We start from the raw sequence: 17,185 nt of genomic DNA, 5'->3' as shown, positions 1-17,185 counted from the left end.
AAAAAAATAAGAAAATACACGATGTTCACTGTAACGGAGGCAGGGTCTAAAAGGGTTCAAGAATTAAGTCAAAGAACGTCTTTGTTGACTTCTCCTCCAAAAGAAGCGCCCTCAGTCGAACCAAGTATCGATTTTTTTACATTGTAAATTTGATATTGAACACAATAAAAGTATTCAGGAATACATATGGAGTTATTTTGTAAACAAAAAAAAAAATATGTTTCATACTTTAGCAGGAGGTGCTACTTTGAAGAATATACAATATATTCTGTTTTTTGTTGTTGTTTTTACTAAATAATTCCATATGATTTTCTTCACAATTTGGATGAGTTTGGTGTTAATCTAGAAATGTAGAAAAAACACTGGATTTGAGGTGTATGAGTCTACAGTACCAATCAAAAAGTTTGGGCACAACTCTTCTGATTCACAATTTTTTACAGCGAAGACTATATTAAAGCTATACAGGAACACATGCAGAATAATTTAGTGAAAACAGTGTTATACAAACCAGAATATGTTTTATTCTTAAGATTCTTCTAAGTGGATTCTTCTAAGGCATAAACTCTAAGCATGAACAAACTGCTTGGTTTTGTGAAGGTCTTTGGTCTGGTTTATTATTCTGGCTCGAGTTTAAGCTTGTCCTGCGAGAGTTCTTTATAGCCAGGCGTGTTTATACGTCTGCTTGCGCGCGAATCTGCGTAGGTCTCCAGTTTAAGCCGGAGGGCGGGCCAATCACGAGCGAGTCTGCCACGAGTATGGCACGCCAAAAGGCCCAAAAAACGCCTGGACCAGACGCCTTTTATCGAAAATACGCCTTTCTGTGTGGGTTTTACGCCGTAATATACGCCGTATGATTTCAAGACGCCGTAATATACGCCGTATGATTTCACGACGGCGTTAAAAACGCCGCTAAAAGCACAGAAAACGCCGTTTCCCCCGGCGTTTTTCGACCCTTTTGGCGCGTCGTACAGAGCGCAGTCTCAGTGCAATAAGACAGCGCAAAAAGCGGCGTTTTAGTGTCTCTCTTGACGCCGTAAAAAGCGGCGTTTAATAATAAGATAATGAGCTCCACCTTCCAGTTTTGAAATTATTGCCACGATAATGCCAAGAGCATTGGCTGAACAGAGTTTAAATGTATTGGCTTTCAAAACTGGAAGGTGGAGCTCATTATCTTATTATTAAACGCCGCTTATCACGGCGTCAAGAGAGACACTAAAACGTCGCTTTTTACGCCGTCTCATTGCACGTTTTTAACGGCGTTGTGAAATCATACAGCGTATATTACGGCGTCTTGAAATTATACGGCGTATATTACGGCGTAAAACCCACACAGAACGGCGTATTTTACTCCGTTCTTTTCGATAAAAGGCGTCTGGTCCAGGCGTTTTTTGGGCCTTTTGGCGTTCCATACTCGTCGGGACAGGATACTGGCCGGTCCGAGTCTACGTGTAGGATACGCGAAGGTTGGACGCAGAAGTACAGAATTACACGTTTAATTTTTTTTTTTACAGTTAAACGAGTCACAAATTTGGTTTTTGGTCTTTTGAGACCGAAAATGTTTTTTTTTTTTTTTCGGAGGAGGACTATTTAAGACTTCATTTTGATTGGTTATTTATTCAGGAAAAATAGGGACATAAGCAAACATGAGACTCACAAAAGAAAAAGGAACATATGAAATAAAAAAGAGGAACAAAAAAGTAATAAAGAGGAAGATAATGGGAATGGAAAAAAATAAATAAATAAATAAACCGAAATAGGTAGGGTAGAAAAGTATATATTATACATTTTTGTAGGTGTTGGTAAGTGTGAGTGTGTTAGTGTGTGTGCACAAATAGAGGGAGGTTAGTTAGGTAGACAGTAGTGTTGGGTTGGGTACTTTTAAGATATTGGATGGGTGGGTTGACGGGTGATGATTTTCCCGCTACTTAAACATGGTTTAATTGTAAATGTGCTTTGTGACAACATCCACTCTGAAAAACATAAACCAAACTAAATAGTGCGGTGAAACTATTTGCCCAAGACTCTTTTTTTTGTAAAGGAGTAAAACTTTGACGAAATTCCATAATGAGTGGATTATTAATCCAGTACCCCTGGCTTGAAGCTTTAATATTCAGTTTATTTTAATATGTGGGTATTTATTTGTGTATTAATATGGCTGGATGATTTGCTGATTTTTTATGTATTTTCTTTTCGTTTGTTTGTTTCTCGCTCGGTTGATTGTTTATTAATTAATTTATTTTTTCTTTAATTGATTAGCGATTAATATTTGTGCTTATACATTCATTTGTTTATTTATTTATTATTATTTTGGTTGGTTAGTCAATTATTAATTTTTATTTAGTGTTCTTAGCCAGTTTATTTCAAGGTTACCTGTAGCTGCTCAGTGCGTCTGTTCTCAAACCAAGTTCGCATCACCACTGTTCATTACGCTGGTAAATAAAGAAAAGCTCACCCTATATGTCTTATAGTTTATCTAACAGATATGTGTAAAGAACATTTAAATGTTTAAAAGATATACATAACAATATTGTTTAGTTATAATTATTTATGGAACCAAAATTTAGCATTACTACATTAACCATTTATAGCAGCTTTATGAGTGAATGTAATAGAAAAACGTTTTTATTGTGTCTGTCATATGGCATTAGAGAATTTGATGATTTTATGTATTTTCTTCCAAAAACAATAAAACCGACCCAAACAAATCTCACGCAAAAATGACTTTATTGATTTATTTGTGTATTTTGCATTTTTCCGACGGTTGAAGACGGTTCTGTAAATGATGCGATCTCGTTGTCTTTATCTGTATTTATCAGCAATTGCTGAAGACACGGCTGCGAGGAACTTATCCACAGCCACGTGCACCTCAGGAGTGAAATCACCTGGGAAATTGACGGCAAGAGTCACCAGGATATTGTGAGACAAAATCTGAAAAGAAAGAGAAATGTCAGAATCAGACTTTGACACTTATAAGCGTGAGATTTTACTTCAGAAAGATCTCTGTGATCGTGACAAATAGGTCTTGAAATTACCTTGAAATTACCGGGGTCCACGCGCAGTTTGAAAGCATGAAGGTCGCTTAAGGCACTAAGTCCCCCAACCAGATCATCCATCTTGTCCACAGCTCCAGTGATCGCTCCCATCACGGTTTTGCCGTGTTTCTTTACTTCCTCGGAACCGGGAGAGAGGTCAGACCAGTGGGAGAAGTAGGTTTTGGTCTGGGGGTAGACGACGAGCATCCTGTGGAGAGGAGGGGGGGGGGGGGTGTGCGTAAGCATAAATACTGTTTAAATCTGGAAATATTGTAAAAATATTTAGATACAAAAGCGTAATAAATGTGCCATTACCTTGCTAGAGCTTCATGGCCAATAGCGTCAGCTTTTCCGCCTATTTTACCCCAGATAGCCTTCACCGCGGCCTTGTCTTTAGCAGTCAAACTCATTTTGGTCTTTTCCACTTCTGGTTTACAGGAGAAGAACGCCTGCTGTGTTGACAGCGAGGGGTTTTTATAACACCTTAAGGTGCCACACCCATAAACTCAACCCAGAGGTCAACTGCTCTAATAACATGTCTTTTTAATAGATAACAAAAATAGAAAGTAAAATAATATAAATATAAAATAAAACACGTATGAGCCTTTTAGAAATTAAAATATGGTTCTTTGTGTAACCAAAATGATTTTCATTCCATGTCTTCAGTTAAACAACCATTTTAGCACATTTATTTTTAGGAGTGTGTATTTTTAAGAGTAGGAGGCAAAATGTTCTCTTCTATTTTTCTATTCTATTTATATTTATATGCTGCAACAAAACATAAAGAAGTAAAAGATTGCAAAGTCAAGTTTATTCACCTTCGCTGCAAGTTATCGTTAATCATTTCATCATAAATGTTTAACACAGCTTTCAATGGTTTCGGAGCTTTCACGTTTTAAACTTTAAAATACTTCATACATACATAAATCTCATATTTAAACTTCCCACTTGAGTTATTTTATTTATTTTGGGTATTGCACAGGAAATTTGGCAGTGTTAAATCAACACTGTTAGTGTTAAATTAACACTGAGAGTGTAAAGTTTAACACTTATAAGTGTTGATTTAACACTGCCAACTTTCCTGTGTGTATTTTATCGGTAATTTTTGACAAATTTCTCAAAATTACAATGTTATAAGAAACAGTTCTTCTTACTTGGCACTTACTTGAAACTGGGGTCATCTGAGGACATGAACTCAGAAGCATGTGCCAAATAAAAAGAACAGGACATTCCGGGTTATCACTTGAAATTGTAGCCAAATAAAAAAATGAATGGGTGAAACAGGTCTGCATTATAAGATAAAAATTGGGCTCCTCTAAACTTGGCCACGGTAAATACATTAATAGCTGTGTCTGATTTTATATTCATTTTTGTGCGTCAGTATATCATATATATGTGCAGAGTGGTAAAGCACAATAATAACATGAGTGGCAACAAATTAGCTAGTCGATATGATATGTCCGTTAAAACACAAACAAAACAAACAAACATTTATATTTGTGTATGTTTTTCTTACGTTATGGTGTTTTGGATCATGGTCACAATCAATGACTGATATGTAGTACTTAATTAAAATTTAATTTTTATTCATCTGGCAGCCTTCACTTTTTGAGCTCATTGAATTTATAATTATACTTAAATTAAATATCTTTAATGTAAAAACATGTTTATTGTGTGCCGAGTGTTTAAAACTTATTGGTTAAAAAAAGACAAAATTTCACTTTTTAAGCAAGTATATAAAATATGCAAGTATACAAAAAAAATCTAAAACATGAAACTATAAAAAATATTTCGTTTAAGATTAAAATGGAATAAAACGTAAAAAGGATTAAAAGTGCATAAGGATTCTCCTTTGGGTGATCAAAGCAGCAAAGAGCCAATCAGTCTCGGTTTATGTCAGGGGGCGGAGACAAAGAGGGAATAAAAAGTGCACGTGCCGCAAACAGCGATTGCTCATTAATATTAGAGTCATTAATTGTCGGAAAGAGTACAGAAGCTGACAGTATGGTGGAGTGGTCAGATGCGGAGCGCAGCGCCATTGCGGCAGTTTGGGGTAAACTGAATCTTGATGAAGTCGGACCCCAGGCTTTGGGAAGGTAAATTATTGAGTAAACAGAGTCGTGTTTACAGGAGATTCATTCTGGTATGTTTACATATATCATATTTTATATATCCCCTATGTATTTTTGGCGCAGAGTTCTGATTGTCTACCCGTGGACTCAGCGGTATTTCGGAACCTTTGGAGATCTGTCCAACGCTGCTGCCATCCTAGGGAATCCTAAGGTGGCCAACCATGGTAAAGTGGTGTTGGGTGCTCTGGACAAGGCTGTGAAGAACCTGGACAACATCAAGGGGACGTACGCCAACCTTAGCCAGCTGCACTGTGAAAAACTCAACGTGGACCCTGATAATTTCAGGGTAAGCTAAATTAATTCCCTAATAATATCAAACGATGTTGCCTAAAGTTCTCCTTATATAACGCTTAATTTATAACGCGTATTTGTATGCTTATGGTTGTCCACAGCTGCTGGCCGATTGCCTCACCATCGTGATCGCCACCAAATTCGGAGCCGCCTTCCCTCCCCAGGTCCAGGCTACGTGGCAGAAGCTGATGGCAGTCGTGGTTGCCGCTCTTACCAGCCGATACTTTTAAAGTTCTCGCAAAGGTGCATTTGATGGTGACATATTGAAATCAACAATTCAATAAAGTTTGATTAACCCTCCTCTAAAACGGTGTGGAATTTTATGAGTCATTTCAATCAGTCAATGAAATAAATTTACGCAACTAAATATATATAACTACTTATTACAGGGGAATGTTCTGTGGGGAAGTTTATAATGATTGAACCAAACAGAATTGCTGGTTATTCACAATGCCGGGTCTAGGGGCGGGGTCACAGAGGTATTCACCTCAGCTGACATCTGATTGGTCCCCTGAAGTGCCCTGTACTTTCACTCATATGCCTTTCGCGCGAGAGCGATTATCATATTATAGTGCTAATGAGCCAAATAGGAATATGCAGTGTGATTAAAGCCTGTTATTAGTCCCGCGTATTAGAAAAAACTATACAGGAGGAAGAGCGTTCTTTTACAAAGCTCCCCAACTTTGGAATAGCCTCCCTATTAATATACGGGACTCAGACACACTCTCAATCTTTAAATCTAGACTCAAAACATTTCTATTTGCTCAAGCTCTTGAGTAGAGGTCTGCACTCCCGCGGGAGTCCCGCGGGACCCGCGGGACCCGTCAGAATATGTTGCGGCGCGGGACAAAACTGAATTGTTATTGGCGGGAGCGGTAATTTAATCAATACAGGCCATGCGGGAGCGGGACCACATTAACATGTGGTCCCGCTCCCGCAAATTGATAAATAGTTAAGAAAATTATAATAATCACGCTATGATTCCCATGCAAGCAACAAAAAAACACAAGAAAAATCTCTCGGAGGATGGACACACACACACACATTTTCAGCATCTCCAGCAGGCGTGTGCAGAGGAGGGGGGGGGGGGGGGGGAGGGGGGTGTGTAATTTAAAGGACGACATTTACTATACTGGTGCAAAATAATAATAATAATAATAATAATAATAATAATAATAATAATAATAATAACAATAATAATAATAACAATAACAATAACATTGTTATTGTTATTATTATTATTGTTATTATTATTATTATTATTATTAATAATAATAATACAAATATTAATTAAACTAATTGAATTTAATTTTATATATTTTTACATTTATTATTTTATATAATATAGATCCACTTCTAATCCACTTCTAGGATTCTTGATGCACCTGATGGCATGTGTTTGGACTGCGAACTGAATTGCTGTTTTAATAAATACATATGTAAATTTGAAGCACTAAATGTAATTAATTCAATTCATATTAGGACTGCGGGACGGGAGCGGCGGGAATGTGTATGTGGCGGGCGGGAGCGGGATTAAAAGAAGTGATTTTTTTGCGGGAGCGGGCGGGAGCGGGACAAAAAGACGCGGGAGCGGGCGGGAGCGGGTTTAAAAAAACAGTCCCGCGCAGACCTCTACTCTTGAGTAATGTCTCATTACAATTTTCTTCCTCTTACAGCTTATCCAGCAAATATAAACCCTGTCCTAATCATCTGCTTTCTTTTTCTCTCCCCATGTCCTGAGCTGCTGCTACCAGTGCCCATCCCACTCCAGCAGAGTTTTATAAAACCATTCTAACCCCTTTTTCTTCCCTCCCCTCTCTGTTCTCTCTCTCTATCTTTCTCACATGTGCTGAGACGCCTGGCCGGCCGGTCTTCCTGGATGCGTCCGTCTGTGGTTCCAGCTTTCAGGAATCAGCCCTGTCCTTCTACTCAGAATTATCACACAGCCCTTCTAACTTCTGCTTTTTGTTTCTCTTTCTTTCCTTTCTGTTTTCTCTATCTATCTCTTTTACATGTATGGAGATGCCCTGTTCCTGATGTTCCCAGCCTGGCTCTCCACTGCCCGCTGTGTCGTTCTCCGGCTCTGCAACCCTGCACTGATTACCATTAACACACTCAGTATCTGTTTCTGTATTAGCCATAGCTCTATAGTTTGTGCCCATCACATTCTTATATTCATAAATTAGTACCTGTTATATTAGCCATAGTTCACATTAATTCTCTGTACTGTTTTTGTTCTGTTATTTGTTTGTTGTTTGTTATTTGTTTGTACTGAGCGGGTCAACCCGAGTAGGATGGGTTCCTCTGACTGAGTCTTGGTTCCTTCCAAGGTTTCTTCCTCTTAAAGGGAGTTTTTCCTTGCCACTGTGTCACCATAAAATCAGCATCTCTGTGGTGCTGCTCATAAGAGGCGTGGACCTGTTTTTCCTGTAAAGCTGCTTTGTGACAACCTTTGTTGTAAAAAGCGCTATATAAATAAAATTGAATTGAATTGAATTGAATTGAATTGAATTAAAGCTTAGGAGTGTCATGCCTGACTGTTAACAGGTAGAGAGGAAATAAGAGACACTGGATGTAAAACGAAGCAGAAATTTTTATTAAAATAAACAACAAAACAACAAAACAAACAATAATCAAAGGGGTGAGAGCAACACACTTAAGTTGGGCAAAATATGAAACAAATATTAAAACTGGCAAAGTAAACTGGACTGGGCCGAAAAAAAAAACAGGGACTAAAGAAGCAAGGAAAAAGTGAAACTGCCAAAACAATATAAGCAGGAAGGGAATGGGGAAAAACACAGGGAGCACTAGACTAAAACATGGCAAACAGAAAACCGCTAAGCAGGGGTACGTTTCCCAAAATCGTAGTTGCTATACGTTATACGTGAAAAAGTACACTGAAGTGCTCTTTAGCTAAAATGTATTTTAGAGTCTTGGAAAGATATATGTCAATTATTTAAGCAGGCATCTCTTGAGTAAAGATAACTTGTGCTGTGAACATTTATGAAATAGTTAATAATATTTTTTAAACCACTGTGCTATATGCACTCTCTGAACTGTCACTGAGGGAAATACTCTAAAATGGCTTTAACGTAAACACCTATACCCTAAGGACCTTTGAGGGTATTTGCATTGTTTGCACCTGTTACACTCCCCGAGCCCAGGGTCAGTGTAAGCAAATTAAATACCTGTAAACAGGGTGAAAAGGATGAGACACGAGGAAACGTGGCTTCTCTGTTCAGCAGCTTCTCAAGTCTCTTTTTATTAAACAACAGCAGTTTCTTACTTTTATAGTCTCTGTCTCGTGTTTTTAATATTAATTACTGGTATCAATAATATGAATTGAACATAAAAGAAAAGAATATAAAATATAGCCGTACATATACAGTTATATAGACACATTCATATATAAAATATACATTTAACACAAAATATATGCATATATAGATACATCTTTTAAACTACATCATGAATTTCATGTATACTAAAGGCTAATGATACTTTATAGCCCAACTGAACATATTCCTTAGTACTAAAGGCTTAATATGACATTCCTTCCCCACTGTAGCTTACTTAGTGATACAGTGCAATATTTAAACACTTTTAGAGCATAAAGTTAACACATAACACATCAACAGATACCCTTTTTATGTGTTAAGAGCTTTACAGAAATATATATATATGTTGTGTCTGTAAAAATATATTTATAAAGTCACACGAGTAGAGAGATGTTCAGATGCCAACAGGCTAACATGCTTAGGAAAATATCTAGAGGACAAAAACACACTAGTAATACAAACTGAGGTAAGTAAGACTAACATACTGCCTTTTAACTGTTATTAGATAAAATAAATATAATCAAAAACAGGCAAATTTTGCTGCAGTTTCAATTTATACAACCAAAGAACCAAAAAAAATAATGAAAATGAAATGCCAAGGAGTACTGCTTTAAAACACGAACACTAATACAGCCACCATTTTCTGATCTCCAACACCATTTTCTAGACAAAGGTCTAACAGATTTATGAACTTCTACTGTGCTCAAACTTAACTCATATGTAAAAAATATGTGTTTATACAGTCTACAGACCGACCGAGTGTAGATTTTGTGTACTTTTACCACATTTCTCACCTGTAAACAGGGTGAAAAGGATGAGACACGAGGAAACGTGGCTTCTCTGTTCAGCAGCTTCTCAAGTCTCTTTTTATTAAACAACAGCAGTTTCTTACTTTTATAGTCTCTGTCTCGTGTTTTTAATATTAATTACTGGTATCAATAATATGAATTGAACATAAAAGAAAAGAATATAAAATATAGCCGTACATATACAGTTATATAGACACATTCATATATAAAATATACATTTAACACAAAATTTATGCATATATAGATACATCTTTTAAACTACATTAGCAGAGCTGCTAGCTGCAGTAGATATCAAACGCCACAGTGCACCCTACTGGACATCTTAGGCAACAACAACATCTGGGGTGGGTTTCCCGAAAGCTTCGTAACGCTAAGAACTTCGTTAACTCGTACTTAAGATTGATCGTTAATTAAAGAGTGTTTCCCAAACCCGTACGTAACTAAAGTACAACGTAAACTCGCTCGCAGATTAACGAGTGCCCTGACCCAGTCGTTATTTTTAACGAGCTTCTTTAGGGGATCTCGACTTGCAGTTCAGCACCTTAAACACCAGGGACCACCAATGTTGAGGAAGAAAAATTATAATTTCCGTGTTTGAAGCAATTATATTATATTACTATTAATTATATAATCAATGATATTACTATATAATTATTAATATTATTATATTATATTATATTACTATTAATTATAATAAATTATATTACTATATAAATATTATATTATATTATATTATATTATATTATATTATATTATATTATATTATATTATATTATATTATATTATATTATATTATTTTATTTCCCGTGTCTGCGGGTCCTCCGGTTTTCTCCCACAGTCCAAAGAAATTAGTTCAGGCTAATTAGATGTCGGATAAAAATTGCCCCTTAGGTGTGAGTGTGTGAGTGAATGTGTCTGTGTGTCTGTCTGTGTCTGTCTGCCCTGTGATGGATTGGCATCCTGTCCAGGGTGTATACTGCCTTCAGCCCGATGCCAGCTGACTCCAGCCACCAAGCACCCCAGCCCCCCCCACCCCCCCACCCCCCGCGACCCTTAACGGATAAAGCGGTTGACGAGTGAGTAAGTGAGTGAATAAGTTATATTATATTATATTATATTATAATGCCAACTGTGGCTTGTAGTCTAACTGGGCATATTGGAATTGGCCAATCAAACCCACGAGTAAATTATTAAAATCCAGATTAGCGATGACAGAAGTCTTGACATTAATTACTCTGGGGTGTGTCAGCTCGCAAATATCAGTCAAAAGTTGGACACGTCTCATTCCATGTTTTTTTTTTTTTACATTGTCGATTAATATTAAAACCATGAAAACTAATTGACGCAAATGGAATTAGTAGACAAAAAGGTGCATGGCCTTGACAATCCCCTGACATTAACCCAACTGAGATGGTGATTTAGGATGAGCTGGAGCTTCACAGTATAAAGTACAAGACATATTTCTGTTGGTTTAAAATGTAATATATATATATATATACACACACACACACACACACACACAAACACACACAGGAACATACGTATATGTATTATTATATTATTTTTATAATATTAATAATTAGAATAATAATAAATTAATATTACTATCAATATTACTATTAATAATATTAGTATACTATCTATTAATATAATATATATCAACAATAATAGTTTTAAAAATGTAAAAAATAAGTTTAATGTTTTAAAATAGATTGGATTTTCGAGTATTTATTTAGTCATATGTATCTTTAGGAGTATAATGTTGTTAATTACAACACATTTCTACGTTTTTATGGTGTAATAGTGAATAAATACTGCATATTGGCAGTGTTGAATCGATATTTGTGGATCGACTGAGTACGCTGTTTTGGGGGAGGAGTCAACAAAGACGTTCTGTAACCTCGTTCGTTAATTTTCACGTTGCGAAGCTCTTTGGGAAACACTCGCAGAACTGGCTCGTTCTTTACACACGTCATTCGTTAGTTCGTTCGTTATTCGCTAAGATTGATCGTTTTCGGGAAACCCACCCCTGATTTGAGCTTTCACAGCAGAAGTTCATAAGGTAGCAGAATAAAATAAACAAAAAATGATAACAATAACAAAAAAATAATTACAAATGTGACCATCACTTTGTGGGCGTCACACATCCAGTGAAGCAAATGTATCCTTACAGTAGGCAAGAAGGTGTCTTTTAATAATATATTCATAACAAGAAAAAAATAAGTAAAAAGTGTCTTAAAATTAATAGAGACATGTAATAAGCAGGTGTTTTGAACCTAATTATCCTCTGGAGGTAACAGGGCCAGACAGAGTGTGAATAAAGAAAATGTATCATTTAGCCAATACAACGTGTGTTTCTAGGCCTATACAAATGTTATCAATTAGTATTTGTTGAATAATATATTACAGGAAATAAGTAGAAATATATAGGCTACATTAATATATATGTTAAAAAATAATAACATTAATTGCCATTATAAAAAAAAAAACAGCAAGAGAATAAAACCACGACTGGGATTCGAACTAGGCTTCCTTCCATCCGGTGTTCTGTCGAGTTTTGCTACCCTGTCAATCCGTTCTACCCTAGTGCATATTTAAATTTTAAAAATAAAAATTGCTAGAAAAAGCCCCATATTTAAACATGCTTTATTTATTTTGCATTTTTCAGACGGTCAAAGGCAGTTCTGTAAATGATGCGATCTCGTTGTCTTTATCTGTATTTTTCAGCAATTGCTGAATTCACGGCTGCGAGGAACTTATCCACAGCAACGTGCACCTCAGGAGTGAAATCATCTGGGAAATTGACGGCAAGAGTCACCAGGATATTGTGAGACAAAATCTGAAAAGAAAGAGAAATGTCAGAATCAGACTTTGACACATAAGCACGAGCTTTTACTTCAGTAAGATCTCTGTGGTCGTGACATATAATCCTACCTTGTAATTGACGGGGTCCATGCGCAGTTTGAAAGCATGAAGCTCGCTTAAGCCACTCAGTTCACCAACCAGATCATCCATATTTTCCACAGCTCCAGTGATCGCTCCCATCACGTTTTTGCCATGTTTCTTTGCTTCATCGGAATCGGGAGAGAGGTCAGACCAGTGGGAGAAGTAGGTTTTGGTCTGGGGGTAGACGACGAGCATCCTGTGGAGAGGAGGAGTGTTTGTGCGTAAGCATAAATAATGTTGAACTGTTAATATTGTAAAAATATTTAGATATAAAAGCTTAATAAAAATGTCATTACCTTGCTAGAGCTTCATGGCCAATAGCGTCAGCTTTTCCGCCAATTTTACCCCAGATAGCCTTCACCACTGCCTTGTCTTTGGCAGTCAAACTCATTTTGGTCTTTTTCCACTTACGATTTACAAGAGAAAAACGCCTGCTGTGTTGACAGCGAGGGTTTTTTATAACACATTAAGGTGCCACACCCATTAACTCAACCCAGAGGTCTGCTGCTATTAACTGTAATATTCGGGTTTCCAACATTTTCAAGACAAAATGTTCATATCAGACATGGATGAACACTTTATTGATCCCAGAGGGGGAAAAGTATGACAAAATATGTCTACGTGTAATTGAAAACAAAAATAGAAAGTCAAATAAAATAAAACACGTATGAGCCTTTAAAGTTTTAATATGCCGAAGAAAAAGTTTCTTTACAATTAAAGTGGTTCAAAACAAATTAAAATATGGTTATTTATGTACCCAAAACTATTTTTATTCCATGTCTTCGATCAAATAACCATCGTTGGTTTGATTTTAAAAGTGCCGAGTAGGGGGCAAAATTAAGTTTCTATGCTACAACAAAACCCAGAGAATTAAAGACTGCAAAGTCAGGTTTATTCACATGGGCTGCAACATATCGATAGATAGATAGAGAGATAGATATATACTTTATTTATGCCGAAGGAAATTTAGGCAAATCGTTAATCGTTAATCATTTCAAATGTTTAACACAACCGCCTTTCGTTGGTTTCGGAACTTCCACATTTTAAATTTTAAAATACATAAATCTCATATTCAAACTCACAAGTTCGTTATTTATTTTTGGTGTTTATCGGTAACTATTGACAAATTTCTTAAAATTACAATGTTTTAAGGAGCATTTCTTATTTGGCACTTACTTCAAACTGGGATCATCTGAGAACATCAACTCAAAAGCCTGTGCCAAATAAAAAGAACAGGACATTCCGGGTTATCACTTGAAACAGTAGTCAAATAAAAAAAATACTGGTGAAACAGGTCTGCATTATAAGATAAAAATTGGCGTCCTCTTGGCCATGGGGAATATATTTTCTATTACTTTATGTGTCAGTAGCCTATATCATATGTAAGATGTGTAAAACACATTAATATTAATATTAATAAGTGGCAACAAATTAGTCGATCCGGGGTACGTTTCCCAAAACTACGTTAGCAACTTAGATAGTCTGGACGATGCAGCTGCGACGCAGGTGTTTCCCAAAAGCGTGGTTGGAACTATGGAGGTAACCACGTTAGTAACTTACATAGTGCGAACCTTAGTTAAGCTACTCAGGTGTTTCCCAAAACCGTAGTTCCAGCGAATGTTCGCAACTACCGTGGTTCAGCTGCGTCGTTCCAACTACAGCTCTAGACCTGTCGTTAAGAGCTTAGTTCCTGGTGATTAGTGCAGACGATGGACGGTAGGATTCAGAAAGCTAAAAATCCCATTAATATTGCTGCACGAGGATTTAAGATGTCAAGTGTACCTATTTTTTATGTTTGTGTTAATTACATTAATTGAGCCACTTCACTTTTACCCATGTGCGCCCAGGTAAGATAATAAAATTCAGTCTGTCTTTAACATTTAGCTTTATTTGGCAAACATGAATTCAGTGTAGTGAAAAGAGTGCACTGAAGTGCTCTTTAGCTAAAATGTATTTTACAGTCTTGGAAAGATGTATGTCAATTATTCAAGCAGGCATCTCTTGAGTAAAGATAACTTGTGCTGTGAACATTTATGAAATGTGTTTTGAATTACCTAATTATCCTCCGGAGGTAACAGGGCCAGACAGTGTGAATAAAGAAAATGTATTATTTAGCCAATACACAGGAAATTTGGCAGTGTTAAATCAACACTGTTAGTGTTATATTAACACTGAGAGTGTAAAGTTTAATACTAATAAGTGTTAATTTTACACTAACAGTGTTGATTTAACACTGCCAAATTTCCTGTGTACAACGTGTGTTTCTAGGCCTATACAAATGTTATCAATTAGTATTTGTTAAATAATATATTACAGGAAATACGTAGAAATATGTAGGCTACATTAATATATATGTAAAAAATAATAACATTAATTGCCATTATGAAAAAAAACATTAAGAGAATAAAACCACGACTGGTGTTCTGTCGAGTTTTGCTACCCTGTCAAACCGTACTACCCTAGTGCATATTTAATTTTTAAATATAAAATTGCTAGAAAAAGCCCCATATTTAAACATGCTTTCGGTAGAATATTTGGAAAGCCTGAATCAAAATATCAGGAAACAGTTTAGGGTTATTAGGGGTGATTATAAACCTTATTTTTTTATTATTGCTAACTTATTATTACTTTCATTATCATCAGCTGTCATTTACGCATTTGTAATACTAGAAATAATGGCAGGGGGTTTCTGGTTGTTTAATGCACCCAAAAAGAACAGAATTACCATAAAAAAAACAATAAATGAATAAAAAATGTTTCCACGCATGGGCGCTGGTGTTGAGAAGCACATCTCGATGGGTTACACAATTCGACAGAACACCGCGCGCTGCACCGTCGTAGGCGCTCTGCTGAACCACTGAGTAAAACACATTTCTCATGTCTCATTTTAATAAGACTCATTCAGAATGGTGATTATTTTATTTTAAAACAATATTGCAATAGCAAATATGTGTATGCTTTTTATAAGTAACACTGTCTGTTACAAATAATAATTAATATATACCCAGATAGCAAAAAGGATCTGGCCCAGATCCGGCACAATTCAAAACGGATCTGGCCCAGTGTCCTTTTGCACAGTGGGGTAGCAATTATTGTGTACATTTTACTTGCAGTTCATTGTTATTTTATTAATAGTATTGTTGTCCGTTATGTTCTGGTGATAATTACAATATAAATAGCCTAAATGATACATTAGAAACATATTTTTGGCATAATATTTTAAAGATTGTGAGTTTTGCACGTTTTCTGCTGGGAAAGTCTGGCCGAACACATCTGGAAACACCCTAGTTAAGACCACGGTGGTTTAAACCAACATAATCCAGACTTCTGTGGTACCAACAAAGTACGATGGTTTCGGGAAACGGTCGTACTTCAGATGTTAGTTAGTTTAACGATGCATCGTACCACGTTAGTTCAATGCTAGGCTCCGTCGTTGTACGGGAAACGCACCCCAGGGGTGCGTTTCCCGTACAACGACGTGGTATGCATCGTTAACCTAACTAACATCTGAAGATGTCATCTGTCTCCTGATATTTTGATTCAGGCTTTCCAAATATTCTACCGAAATCATGTTTAAATATGGGGCTTTTTCTAGCAATTTTATATTTAAAATTTAAATATAGCAAAACTCTTTACAGTTAGTCTTTGTTAAATAATATATATCACATGAAATATGTAGAAATATGTAGGCTACATAAATAGATATTTTAAAAAAGAGAACATTAATTGTCATTATGAAAAAAAAAACATGGGACGACTAGGATTCGAACTAGGCTTCCATCCGGTGTTCTGTCGAGTTTTGCTACCCTGTCAAACCGTGCTTCCCTAGCGCTTATTTAAATGTAAAATTGCTAGAAAAGGCCCCATGTTTAAACACACTTTCGGTAGGATATTTGGAAAGCCTGAAACAAAATATCAGGAGACAGTTTAGAGTTATAGGGGTGATTATAAGCCTTATTTTTTTCATTGCTCACTTATTATTACTTTCATTATTATCAGCTGTCATTTACGCATGTGTAATACTCAGAAATAATGGCAAGTAAGAGATAATTACCATAAAAATAATAAACAAATAAAAAGTGTTTCACCCATGGGCACTGGTGTTAAGAAGCACATCTCGATGGGTTGCACAATTCGACAGAACACCGCTCGCTGCACCGTCGTAGGCGCTCTGCTGAAACAGTAGCACACATTTCTCAGGTCTCCTTGGTGACTCACGCCGCACTCAAGGAGTCCGGAGATAGGCGTGTCCCTCCGCAGCTTGTTATTATTAACTGCTATGCATCGGTTAAAAAGTGTTTAGCCCAATGTGCCCACAGTTTTAAAGTTGTAAAAAGTACTCCAGTCTTTTCTAACTTGCTGCCTATCACTCTACCTCTCTGCATTTTTAAATCTTCCCACTTTCATTTTTTTAACCAATAACTTAAAAACGTAAGTTGAATAAACTTGGGTAAATTTGAATAACTCACAGGAAGTTAAGACAATATGTTATTTTAAGTTATTTTTATGTAAAACGAAGGAACTTGAGTTCAATATACTAAACTTGTCATGGCAATTGGAATTGAAAAGAACAAATAAGTTCACATAACTTAATGTGGCTGTAATGTTTTACAGTGCAGATTATGTACATATAGACG

General features: G+C 36.2%; 3 protein-coding genes across 3 annotated transcripts; 1 reads left to right on the top strand and 2 right to left on the bottom strand.

Annotated features, from left to right (window-relative positions):
• Positions 1-2,707: 2,707 nt before the first annotated feature.
• LOC103024400 (hemoglobin cathodic subunit alpha) lies at positions 2,708-3,470 on the bottom strand. The gene is made up of 3 exons (XM_022667164.2): positions 3,348-3,470; positions 3,033-3,240; positions 2,708-2,928 (listed from the first exon to the last, which is right to left on the bottom strand). The coding sequence occupies exons 1-3, from the start codon at positions 3,440-3,442 to the stop codon at positions 2,800-2,802; spliced, it is 432 nt and encodes a 143-aa protein (XP_022522885.1). The 5' UTR covers positions 3,443-3,470; the 3' UTR covers positions 2,708-2,799.
• A 1,501-nt stretch (positions 3,471-4,971) lies between these two features.
• hbba2 (hemoglobin, beta adult 2) lies at positions 4,972-5,763 on the top strand. Its single transcript, XM_007238187.4, has 3 exons — positions 4,972-5,128; positions 5,228-5,450; positions 5,557-5,763. The coding sequence occupies exons 1-3, from the start codon at positions 5,037-5,039 to the stop codon at positions 5,683-5,685; spliced, it is 444 nt and encodes a 147-aa protein (XP_007238249.1). The 5' UTR covers positions 4,972-5,036; the 3' UTR covers positions 5,686-5,763.
• Positions 5,764-12,232: 6,469 nt separating this feature from the next.
• Positions 12,233-13,074, bottom strand: LOC111191627 (hemoglobin cathodic subunit alpha). Its single transcript, XM_022667163.2, has 3 exons — positions 12,845-13,074; positions 12,537-12,744; positions 12,233-12,441 (listed from the first exon to the last, which is right to left on the bottom strand). Exons 1-3 carry the CDS (start codon positions 12,937-12,939, stop codon positions 12,313-12,315), a joined length of 432 nt encoding a protein of 143 aa, XP_022522884.1. The 5' UTR covers positions 12,940-13,074; the 3' UTR covers positions 12,233-12,312.
• Between the last annotated feature and the right edge of the window lie 4,111 nt (positions 13,075-17,185).

The sequence above is a fragment of the Astyanax mexicanus genome, chromosome 3 (assembly GCF_023375975.1).
Source record: "Astyanax mexicanus isolate ESR-SI-001 chromosome 3, AstMex3_surface, whole genome shotgun sequence".
In the NCBI taxonomy this organism is placed as follows: Eukaryota; Metazoa; Chordata; class Actinopteri; order Characiformes; family Acestrorhamphidae; genus Astyanax; species Astyanax mexicanus.
The sequence above is the reverse complement of the archived record's forward strand: the minus strand, read 5'-3'. Positions and strand labels throughout refer to the sequence as shown.

Coding starts and splice junctions, on each gene's coding strand:
- LOC103024400 (XM_022667164.2), bottom strand. CDS start 3,442: ATGAGTTTGACTGCTAAAGACAAGGCCGCGGTGAAGGCTATCTGGGGT. Junction 3,241..3,347: donor GGCCATGAAGCTCTAGCAAG/GTAATGGCACAT, acceptor TCCTCTCCACAG/GATGCTCGTCGTCTACCCCC. Junction 2,929..3,032: donor TGGACCCCGGTAATTTCAAG/GTAATTTCAAGA, acceptor CTTTCTTTTCAG/ATTTTGTCTCACAATATCCT.
- hbba2 (XM_007238187.4), top strand. CDS start 5,037: ATGGTGGAGTGGTCAGATGCGGAGCGCAGCGCCATTGCGGCAGTTTGG. Junction 5,129..5,227: donor GGACCCCAGGCTTTGGGAAG/GTAAATTATTGA, acceptor TTTTTGGCGCAG/AGTTCTGATTGTCTACCCGT. Junction 5,451..5,556: donor TGGACCCTGATAATTTCAGG/GTAAGCTAAATT, acceptor GGTTGTCCACAG/CTGCTGGCCGATTGCCTCAC.
- LOC111191627 (XM_022667163.2), bottom strand. CDS start 12,939: ATGAGTTTGACTGCCAAAGACAAGGCAGTGGTGAAGGCTATCTGGGGT. Junction 12,745..12,844: donor GGCCATGAAGCTCTAGCAAG/GTAATGACATTT, acceptor TCCTCTCCACAG/GATGCTCGTCGTCTACCCCC. Junction 12,442..12,536: donor TGGACCCCGTCAATTACAAG/GTAGGATTATAT, acceptor CTTTCTTTTCAG/ATTTTGTCTCACAATATCCT.